The following is a 12,024-nucleotide window of genomic DNA, read 5'->3' on the forward strand; positions in this document are numbered from 1 at the left end:
CTAACTTAGGAGTTTTGTACCTGGCTTCATATCAACAGGTAAGGCAAGGGGAAATTTTGGAATTGTTGGGGGTTTATGAGGCGCATTGTAGTCTAGCTTACAAAAGAATATCACAATGTAAGGATTTAACATGGAAGTGGAGTAACGTAATCGATCAGGATTATGGGGTAATAGAATTAAAAAGGTTGAAAACTCCTCGGGTAAGGATACGAATTGGAGTTTTACATCCAACTTTTCCTCATCTGGTGTGTTAAGTAAGGGCAACGGCCTCCTCTTGTTAAAAGTCAACTGTCGAGTGGTTTTAAACTTATACAGGTTGCAACACACAAGACATCTGTTTATTACCTGATCCTAACACCAAGACAATATTAGCAGTATGGTGTTGAAGCCGATATTCAAATTCACTTAAAAAAAAATCTGCAAAATTCGATTTACCAAGAATATATTTTAAAGATCATTACATATGTTGTAGAGTTCACACTGAATCGTTAGAACGACAGAAAATATGCAATATCGGTGTTTGAAGAATCAATTTATTAGAATGTGTTTTAAAGTACTAGCGACTTCACAATGTCAAGCTATTACGACCTTCATCTTATAGTTCAGTAGGTAATATCTAGACATTGTGAAGATGGTATGGAATTAAAATCAGTACAAGTTAAACAATTCAGTCCAATGTATGATCAAATCGGTAGTACTAACTGTAAAGTAGTGGTTTCCTATCAAACTATGGTGTCTAACTAGCTAGTAGACTGCTTGGTACAATGACAGTTTTCTGAGACTAGAACATACCAAAGTATCGTGTCGAACTAGCTAGTGGATTGATTGGTACAATGATAGTTTTCTGTGGTCAGAATGAGACTAGAGCATACCAAACTATCATGTCTAACTAGCTAGTAGATTGTTTGATACAATGATAGTTTTCTGTAGTCAGAATGGGACTAGAGCATACCAAAGTATCGTGTCGAACTAGCTAGTGGATTGATTGGTACAATGACAGTTTTCTGTGGTCAAAATGAGACTAGAGCATATCAAACTATGGTGTCTAACTAGCTAGTAGACTGCTTGGTACAATGACAGTTTTCTGAGACTAGAACATAGCAAACTATCGTGTCTATCTGTCTATTAGATTGCTTGGTATCATGTTTTTCTGTAATACTGATGGAAAGTTCTAAACTATCGTGTGTACTGCAGGACTGTGTATCAAATGTGGAAGAAATCATTACTGTACCTGTATCACATTCGCAATAAGAATCACACAATTCCCCCTTCTGAGCTTTACCAACAACACATGTTCCTGTTTTGTGGGTATTAAAGAAAACAGGAGGTCCTGTAAAATGAATGTCAGGTTTTATAAATTACAAAAAACGTAGCTAATCTCAAATAATTATGTGTATAATCCCAATCAGCGTTCGAAAGCTCAATGATCGTGTTTGAGTCATCTTCACTCTTAACACCAGTCGACCCAGTTGTAAATAGGTACGTATAATCTAGGAATGCCAAGAGGTATTAGCTATGTATTCTATTGACCATTATAAGTAGGGTTGAAATTTTCTCCCCAAACCCAGAAAATGAATTAAGATTAATATTTATAACATAACACTAAGATATAAACATTTTATTGCACTGGCAAACTAGCAGCCTGTAGTCAAGATGGCGGAAGACTGACCACGTGACTATTTGCACGCGATAAGCATACGATGCTATTGCCGAGTTATAAACCACTCCTATACACATAGGATTCAAAGTAAACCAAGTACTAACGATCCAATCCGAACTGCAAGTTCTGCTTCATGAGACTCGGAATATGCATTGGAGAACAACAAGGGGTAAGAGAAGGTAATAGTAAGCCAACCTAGAGGGTAATGTGCATGTTTCCAGGCATAAACTGAAATAGCACGATGTTTGTCATCTCGACAACAAGAACCTTTACCACAAGCATTTGGTGACTGGCAAGTTTTTGTCGCTGATACTACCTGAAATAGACAACAAATATTGTTTCTTTGTTTTTTGGTTTTTTGGTTAACTGTGATAAATGAATAAGAATGTTAAAGATGGGTTTCCTTAATTTTTAGTTTAGAATTAAGCAAACTTCTTGAGACCGTGGTAATACAAGTGAGAGAAATTACGTATTCAAAGCTAAATAGTGTCTAATCCAATTTCTAGGAAATCAAATCCAATCCCTCGTCACGCCCACAAACCGACGTGTAGTGGGCTTAGTTTGATACGTCAAAACCTGTATTCGGGAAACGTTGTCAAGGTATAAGACGATGCGAAGAATATTGTTCCCATAATAATTGTCCTGTGTTTATTATACATAAATATTGCCGGTACAAAAGCATACATACGAGAACAGAAGATGAAATAAAATTAAGATTTATAAGACCCTTGGTTCCCAGCCTTTAAGTAACCCTACGTTAGGCTGACCATACAACTAACATGGCGACGTTGGTCAATGGCAACATCGGCTTTCGAGGGCTGTCGACATGAAGACGTCAACCAACATCGCGACGTCTGTCAATTAGCTATAAATAGACTGACGCCGCCATATTGACGTTCGTCGACGTCGCTATGTTGACGTTCGTCGACGTCGCTATGTTGCCGTTCGTAGACGTCGCTATGTTGACGTTCGTCGACGTCGCTATGTTGACGTTCGTCGACGTCGCTATGTTGACGTTCGTCGACGTCGCTATATTGACGTTTGAAATTACAAATCGCCATATTATATTAACTCGAAGTCTTTCAGGTAATCACTATGATATTGGTTCGTTCTCCAGAGTTTGGGATTAAAAGAAATTTACCTGAAGAGAAAACAGCACCTGAAATATAAAAATATCGAAATGATTAGAAGGATGGTTTATTACAACATTTCTCATCTTGGCTTGAGACACTGTCTTTAATAATATATAAATAATCTTCAGAATTAATGTACAAAAATATAAAAATATTTCTATTTCTTTATATATCTTTTCTACTTATGGCAGAGTCTTAAGAAATGACGAGTCGCTATTTTCAAAAGTCTTGTTATTCTGAAGGAAATTTGCACACTGAAGTTGAATAATACACCAAAGGCTACACGCGAAGGAAACCACTTCCTCGGTCCAAATTTATATAAAACCTACCGCAATACAAGTTAAAGCGAACGTCAAGTTAGCCATATTTGCCAAGTCGTCTCCTGGGTGTAAAATATTATATAATACTATTTATATATAAACAGAGATAAGATAAAAATACAAGGTTCAGTTCCTTAGACAAGCACGATAAGAAGACAAGCGTACCCAGGATTGCATTGACCTTGCTCAGTCGAGTGGCCCGCGTAACTTTACGAATGTAAGAGGACACTGGTCATAGTGGGAGTATTTATTTTGCTACTCCGCCATAATATAAATATAATATATATAAGTAACCAGGGTTGTCATCAAGTTTTTGGTAAAATGAAACACTTTTGATCCATTTTCGAGAGAACAAGGTGTCATTTAATCCATATTTATGATATAGACAATGAAAGTTGAGTGTCTTTACTTGACGAAGTATATTTCAAGGGATTTGGTGATTTGTTTGCAGTTAAAGACTATTTACATATACTCAAGACCCAAAATCAACCACCGGAAATAACGAACCACCATTGACTTTATAGAAGATTGGCACTGTTTAAAATAATATTCTGTTTATCAACAATTATTTTTAAATTCTGACTTTAGATATACTTCATTATTGTCTTTATCTTGTTGCCAATAAACAATAAAAACTACAATGAATAAATTGGACATGAAATTAACTATCACATGTCACAAAGGAGTCAAAAGGGGTCTTTGCTCCCCTTCCTTTATAGGCCCGAAGTCGTCACAATTAGTCGGAGACGTCAGTTATATGATGTTTTCTCAAATTTAGAAAAATTTCCAGAGGCCCTTTCCCCCATGACTCTCTAAGGCCCTCTAAAATTTGGGGGAGGGGCGTTTCAGAGAGTCCACAACTCAGCATCTCTTTCAGAGAGTCCACATAGCTAACAAAGTGTATTTGGTATATAAGTTTGTCAAAAAAAAAAAAATTCTTTCAGCCTTTTTTCCTCAAAAACAATTTTCCACGTGTGCTTTCCTGTTAATGGCTATTTCAATCATATTAGATGCAATTTGTATTGTATTTCATTGCTTGACAATAAGTAGACGTATTCTACCACAGCTGTTTCATTTTATACATATTAAAATACGGTTAATCTGTAACAATTTCCTTCATTGTCTATTTATTCTTGTAACAGCTTGTTTAATACCTAAATTATTGACGGATAATATCTTGTCTTAGCCCACGAAAATAACACCAGTTAGCAGTGATGTTTTTACAACCGGGCCCGGGATGCAAATAGCTAGACCAGCTGAAGACAACTTTAATAGAGCTCTATCAGATTGTTAAGTAAATAATCAGACAACTATATAGATAGCTCTATTGAATATAAACATAAATAGAGCTCTATCGGGTAATAACAGGTAGCTGAGGTTGAGCCCTATTGGCTAGTTACAGATAGCTGAAATAGAGCTCTATCGGCTAAATACAGATAGCATAAATTGAGCTCTATCGGGTAGTAACAGGTAGCTGAAATAGAGCTCTATTTGCTAGTTACAGATAGCTGAAATTGAGCTCTATTGGCTAGTTACAGATAGCTGAAATAGAGCTCTATCGACTAGACACAGATAGCTGAAATAGAGCTCTATCGGCTAGACACAGCTAGCTGAATTCAGCTCTATTGGCTAGTTACAGATAGCTGAAATTGAGCTCTATTGGCTAGTTACAGACAGACACAATTGAGCTCTATTTAATAGTTACAGATAGCTGAAATAGAGCTCTATCGGCTAATAACAGATAGCTGAAATAGACCTCTGTCGGCTAAATACAGATAGCTGAAATAGAGCTCTATTGGCTAGTTACAGATAGCTAAAATAGATCTCTATCGGCTAAATACAGATAGCTGAAATTGAGCTCTATTGGCTAGTTACAGATAGCTGAAATAGAGCTCTATCGGCTAATAACAGACAAACACAATCGGCTGAAGATTTTAATGTGAAGACTTAAAATTGGTTTTAAAACAATGTAGCCCCGTCCCAATCCATTGTATACATGAACGATCAATAAAGACTCTAGAGATTTCTAGCCTCGCCTATCATGTGTCACTGTCCCCCTTCTTTTAACAATTGATACGCATTATTTATAACATACCATTGTTACAATGGTGAGTGTGGCGCCGCCAGGGAATGCCTACTCTTCAGACACTTGATACTATTTTTCATTATGAATTACTTACTCACTTATGACTGATACATGTATATTTCCTCGTATGAAGAGTCCAGTAGCTGCTTCTAATGTATTGCCTATAGGTTATATTTTGATTTCGGGTTTCGTTTTGCATTTTTTCCAAGGAACTGCCAGTTGTGTGGCCATGTATTCTTGAAACGATCTTAGCGCTAGGATGTCCTAGAATCAATGTAGAAGAGAAGAACCTAGGACATCCTAGAGCTAAGATCGTTTCGAGAATAAGGGGCCTGGTCTCTTTGTACCTCAACACCAGTTTCCCTGTTTTACTGTTACTGTTCATTTTAAGTATTTTATATGTGTAGTCCCAGATCGCCAAATAAATATATTAAATTTATTTGTCTAGTTGTAAACTGCTTCATATGTTATTATTTAATTTCGGGTTTCGTTTTTTTCCTTATTTCATGTATTTGGGTGTTTTATTGAACGGCAGCTAAAATCGAAGTTATATGTTCATTATGATTTAGATGTAGTCAGTATTGGAGAATTTGTAAAAGAATGTATAGATTTCTCTTCATTTCACAATAGCCTTCATTCAGTCCTCGACTTCATTCTACTATGTCAGTATTAGGGTTTCAATGTGATCAAGGACTATCCTCATGACGATGTTATAAAGGAGTGATTTTAACAATAAGAAGTGATCGGTTTCCGCTATTCTGTTCTTGTTCTAATAATACAGTTTTTAACCAATTGTGAACATCAGAGAGTAGAAAGTCTACAATACGCTAGGAAAGAGGAAACATACAACGTAGAAAAAGGGTGAAATATAGAAAGTAGAAAATAGAAAAGTATTGTACAACGTTGGGAAAGTATCAAACTACAGTTGCAATTATTGTACAACGGTTAAAAAGTATTAAACTACGGTTGCAATTATTGTACAACGGTTAAAAAGTATTAAACTACGGTTGCAATTATTGTACAACGGTTAAAAAGTATTAAACTACGGTTGCAATTATTGTACAACGGTTAAAAAGTATTAAACTACGGTTGCAATTATTGTACAACGGTTAAAAAGTATTAAACTACGGTTGCAATTATTGTACAACGGTTAAAAAGTATTAAACTACGGTTGCAATTATTGTACAACGGTTAAAAAGTATTAAACTACGGTTGCAATTATTGTACAACGGTTAAAAAGTATTAAACTACGGTTGCAATTATTGTACAACGGTTAAAAAGTATTAAACTACGGTGGAAAGTAGAAAAAATATTAAAGGAGACTTGTAAACTTGTGAATGGTGAAAAAAAATATTGTATACCGTTGAAAAAAAGGTGCACGAAAATAAGCTTGATGATCCAGTGTCACAATGTTGGAAAAGTATAGAGTAATATACATGTTCACGCTTCCAAAACGTGTTTAGGATACTAAATCAATCGTCAATGCAAAGGAATTGAAATTGTAGTTGATTGAAATCCCAAATTATAAGAAACTGATGAACGTAGTGTATGAGATGTACGATAGTAAACTAATGTGTCCACTAGAGTTTTGATATATGTAGTGACAAGACTTGAATAGATTTAAAATGGTTCCTATAATGAAGAACAAGTTGCTAGTTCAGCTGATCATGTCGCTGGTTTTTTTAGTGTGTTTACTCGTCTTGTATAATTACTCTAAACTCAGGAGTTTTGTACCTGCTTCATATCAACAGGTAAGGCAAGGGGAAATTTTGGAATTGTTGGGGGTTTATGAGGCGCATTGTAGTCTAGCTTACAAAAGAATATCACAATGTAAGGATTTAACATGGAAGGAGAGTAACGTAATCGATCAGGATTATGGGGTAATAGAATTAAAAAGGTTGAAAACTCCTCGGGTAAGGATACGAATTGGAGTTTTACATCCAACTTTTCCTCATCTGGTGTGTTAAGTAAGGGCAACGGCCTCCTCTTGTTAAAAGTCAACTGTCGAGTGGTTTTAAACTTATACAGGTTGCAACACACAAGACATCTGTTTATTACCTGATCCTAACACCAAGACAATATTAGCAGTATGGTGTTGAAGCCGATATTCAAAGTCACTTAAAAAAAAATCTGCAAAATTCGATTTACCAAGAATATATTTTAAAGATCATTACATATGTTGTAGAGTTCACACTGAATCGTTAGAACGACAGAAAATATGCAATATCGGTGTTTGAAGAATCAATTTATTAGAATGTGTTTTAAAGTACTAGCGACTTCACAATGTCAAGCTATTACGACCTTCATCTTATAGTTCAGTAGGTAATATCTAGACATTGTGAAGATGGTATGGAATTAAAATCAGTACAAGTTAAACAATTCAGTCCAATGTATGATCAAATCGGTAGTACTAACTGTAAAGTAGTGGTTTCCTCCAAAGATAAGTACCATCAGGTGTTTAGAATAGAATAAGCATGGTCTGCGACACCCGTCACTACTACAATGGTTAAAATCATGAGATACAATCAGATCAATCCATGTTTAACTTAATAACACACTGTTATAAACAGATTGATCTGTCGTACTTAACAAGGAGTTTCAAGAAAATAGCCTTTAGGTAAAAATGCAAGGTATTAGACGTAGTTCGTAATAGCTTGACATCGTGAAGATATATAAGACGCAGTTCGTAATAGCTTGACATCGTGAAGATATATAAGACGCAGTTCGTAATAGCTTGACATCGTGAAGATATATAAGACGCAGTTCGTAATAGCTTGACATCGTGAAGATATATAAGACGCAGTTCGTAATAGCTTGACATCGTGAAGATATATAAGACGCAGTTCGTAATAGCTTGACATCGTGAAGATATATAAGACGCATTTCGTAATAGCTTGACATCGTGAAGATATATTAGACGCAGTTCGTAAGAGCTTGACATCGTGAAGATATATAAGACGCAGTTCGTAATAGCTTGACATCGTGAAGATATATAAGACGCAGTTCGTAATAGATTGACATCGTGAAGATATATAAGACGCAGTTCGTAATAGATTGACATCGTGAAGATATATAAGACGCAGTTTGTAATGGCTTGACATCGTGAAGATGTAAAACACGCAGTTTGTAATGGCTTGACATCGTGAAGATGTAAAACACGCAGTTTGTAATTGCTTGACATTGTGAAGTTAAAATCACAATATGTTACACCAGAACTTATATACAAATACTTGAGAAAAAAAAAATAGTCGATACTTTTCTTTATATTCATTGAATTGGAACAAAATTGATTTAGTTTATTCTTCCACGATTCATTGACCGTTTTTCTCTGAAGAAATACAACATCATTAAATTACTCGACACAACAAAAACTGTTCATATAGAGAGTCCACATAGCTATTATGTATTTTTATGATTTGATATTTAGGTTTGTCAACTTGACACTCTATTCAGAGAGTCCACATAGCTCATAATGTTTATTTGGTAATTAGGTTTGTCAACTCAGCATCTCTTTCAGAGAGTCCACATAGCTCAGTCCCGAAAGCAAGTTTTTCGGGCAAATCTCATAACTAGGTTAGAGATTCGGAATTTACCTGTATATCCTTTGTTTCGTGTTTTTGCCGTTGTCTTAACTAACTGTTGGTATGTATTTCAGATAAGTAATGTTCGCCAGTTTCATCAAGGAATTAATTCTCCATACATCGCAGATAATCAGAGAAACGATAGTGAGAAGCGGAGAGTCTCGAGTAAGTAGGTCTATTATGTAGAGTGTATATATCGAGATAGATTTAAAGTTGTCTATGCACGACCCAGGTTCTAATGAGACTGGTCGGGAATTCACCTGTGACACCGCCATGTAGTACTCTGTGGTTTTCAGCCTTCCCAACGTTAACATTACTAATGTAATCTATTTTACTTCCAGACCACTAGAGATGGAACCCCCACCCTGGGAAATATTGTCCTTCTCCGTTTACAATCTCCGTGTTAGAAACACACAGCCAAAGGGGGAGGGGGGGATAAGGGGGAGAGGGGCAGCCCCGAAAGCAAGTTTTTCGGGCAAAAATCTCATAACAAGGTTAGAGATTCGGCAATCTCAGATATCTCCCCCCCCCCCCCCTCCCACGGGCGTAAATCTGGCTCCGCCACTGACATATACAATTGCCAATGCCTCCGGTTTCTGGCGTGACAATCCTTACAATACAGCCCTAATACGCAAACATCTGGGATACCTCAAGCTTACCATGGGCCTTACTCTCATTTATCGTCTCTTTTGTTAACTTGTGAAACACCGCTCCTGACTACAAACAAAAGGAAAAACATACAACTTATTTATTTTTATTTTATTAATAAGCGTAGTAAATACTTGCTATTGCCGAAGAGTTGTAAACAATATAAATAATCAACATTAACACACAATAAGTAAAATAAATAAATTAATTTTTCAATGCTAGTAACACCTAGTAAATACATTAAGGAAAACGATCAAAATATATAAGTCTATATACAATATGTGCATGTTAGCCCAAATGGCAACTTAGCAGACGTTCAATTTATTCTGTTTTCAGACGACACTGAAGGAAAAGGAAGCAGAAAAGTTCGAGTCTTGTGTTGGATAATGACTCAACCAAAACAAAGTTCGGAGAAAAAATGTCAAGCTATCCGATCAACATGGGGCAAAAGATGTGACGTGCTTCTCTTTTTCAGTTCAAAACATGATTATAATTTCCCTATTATCGGACTCAACGTGTCTGAAGGGCGGAATCATTTAACCGGCAAAACAATAGCAGCTTTTGACTATATTTATAAACATCATTTTAACGACGCTGATTGGTTTATGAAAGCAGACGACGATGCTTACGTCATAGTTGAAAATTTGAAATATTTTTTATCTGGAAAGAATCCAGAAGATCTGGTGTATTACGGTCAAGTGTTTACGCGGTACGTCAAACCGCATGGCTATAATAGTGGCGGAGCGGGATACGTAGTTAGTACAGAAGCCTTAAAACGTTTTGGCCAGCGAAATTCATCACTGTGTCCAACAGACGGTGCAGTCGAGGATATTGATTTTGCTGTCTGTTTAAGCAAGTTACAAGTGTTCGCTGGTGATACGTTTGATGACACTGGGAGGAGTCGTTTTCACGGGTTAAATCCTATCGGGTTACTGTTTACAGCTCCACCGTGGTATTATGGGTATGATTTACACGGTGGGAAACGGGTGAGTCCTCGACATCGTCTTCCTTGATTCACCAAACTCTGTATTCGCGTCAATTTATAGTTCCATGATCGATTTTTAATGGATTGCAAATAGGTTTCTAGACAGTATGTGTGTATCGGGAACACTGAATCAATTTACACCATTCCAATTTTCAATCAGACATCTGTGTTTTGATGACGTCACTAATTGCGAAGGAACTTATGTGATGAAGCATATTTTGCGATTAGTGGCGTCATAAAACACTAAGTTTTAGAGGAATTGCAGGAACCACAGGATACACATAACAAATTTAGAAAACCTCTTTTTAATCAGTTTAACTCCGTGTTTCATATTTCAAATCTAATATTCGGGTGATTGACAGAAACTAATTAGAAACTCGTTTCTGAACAGTCTCCATGACAACATTTGTAGAAACTGTTGGGGGCAAACAAGCATATTTTAGCGGCCGATCGCGGCGAATTTTGAAATCGCTCAAAAATATAGTTCGTTTGCCCGCCGACTTTTTACCTCCGTACGAATCCCCGGCATCAAAAATGTTTAAAAAGACAGTCGCGTCATTTTTCGGGAGTTGATTTGAGTCTTTAATGTTTGTAAATAGTCTTCAGAAGTACTAGAAATATATGGAAATTCTTCAAAAAGACCTCAAATTAGGATTTTAGTATCCCATTTCTCTCTCCTAACCTGTCTCTTTGAACTTTTAACAACTAAAATGATAATTCATGAATTGTTCTTCTTTCAGGGAATATCTCGTCATGCTATTTCATTCCACTACATGAGAGCCCATGACATGTATATAATGGATTTCGCTTTACATCATTTAAAGGCACACGGATACACCTTTCCACCATACAGAGAGAACGATAATGGCGAGGAAAAAAGTCCATATTCTTAAAAAGAGGCGGAAAGCTAATGATTACAAGCGTATGGGACATCCCTTCACCTTCTGAAACAATAACGTCCGAGATCCCCCGCCCCCCATCTCCAAAATGATCATAGTCAATCAGTTGTTACAAACGTCAGAGACGCCCCCCTCCCCACCCCCATCCACTCTTCCAAATGATCACAATTCATCGGCTGTTACAGACGTCAAGACTACCACCTTCCAGGTTCAAATATCGTGATATAGAAAATAAACTCTGTTTAACGTTATGTAGTATCTCGTTCATTGTTTCTGCTTATCAGTATTTGAAAACCGTCACATGAGGCCCAAGATCGAAGACACATTGTCAATTTTTATATTGACAGGGCAAAGTAATCAAAGCAGTTTGGCCATGAAGCAGATTAGTTGGGTTATTCTCAATCAGAAACAGTTATATTTTTGTCTATCAAAACCAAATTGTTGATTTTCCGTTGTTATACATATGATACACAATATGGCGATGTCATTCCCTTATCAAACTCTAGAGTTTACCAACATGAGTGAATATATAGGTGCTGTAACAGGAAAAGTACATAACTCGCATAGCTCTCTAAGAACCAATACATTGCAGGAAGGGGATTCGTGGGCTGAAAGGGGCTGGATTTCTGAATTCTCACCAACCTTCACAAAATGCCATGGAAAATTGCCCTCTCTAGAAAAGTGGTTTGCAGACCAATAGTAACCCCACTAA

The 12,024-nt window shown here is 36.5% G+C and overlaps 2 protein-coding genes across 2 annotated transcripts; one reads left to right on the forward strand and one right to left on the reverse strand.

Annotated features, from left to right (window-relative positions):
* Positions 1–1,049: 1,049 nt before the first annotated feature.
* On the reverse strand, positions 1,050–3,158 carry LOTGIDRAFT_174406 (hypothetical protein; the record flags this gene model as incomplete). The annotated part of the gene is made up of 4 exons (XM_009052996.1): positions 1,050–1,330; positions 1,856–1,976; positions 2,802–2,819; positions 3,123–3,158. The coding sequence occupies 4 exons, from the start codon at positions 3,156–3,158 to the stop codon at positions 1,050–1,052; spliced, it is 456 nt and encodes a 151-aa protein (XP_009051244.1).
* Positions 3,159–9,787: 6,629 nt separating this feature from the next.
* LOTGIDRAFT_143168 (hypothetical protein) lies at positions 9,788–11,306 on the forward strand (the record flags this gene model as incomplete). The annotated part of the gene is made up of 2 exons (XM_009052997.1): positions 9,788–10,249; positions 11,154–11,306. Coding segments are annotated over 2 exons (615 nt in total), but the record flags the coding sequence as incomplete, so codon positions are not given.
* Positions 11,307–12,024: the final 718 nt, after the last annotated feature.

The sequence above is a fragment of the Lottia gigantea genome (assembly GCF_000327385.1).
Source record: "Lottia gigantea unplaced genomic scaffold LOTGIsca_194, whole genome shotgun sequence".
Classification (NCBI taxonomy): Eukaryota; Metazoa; Mollusca; class Gastropoda; family Lottiidae; genus Lottia; species Lottia gigantea.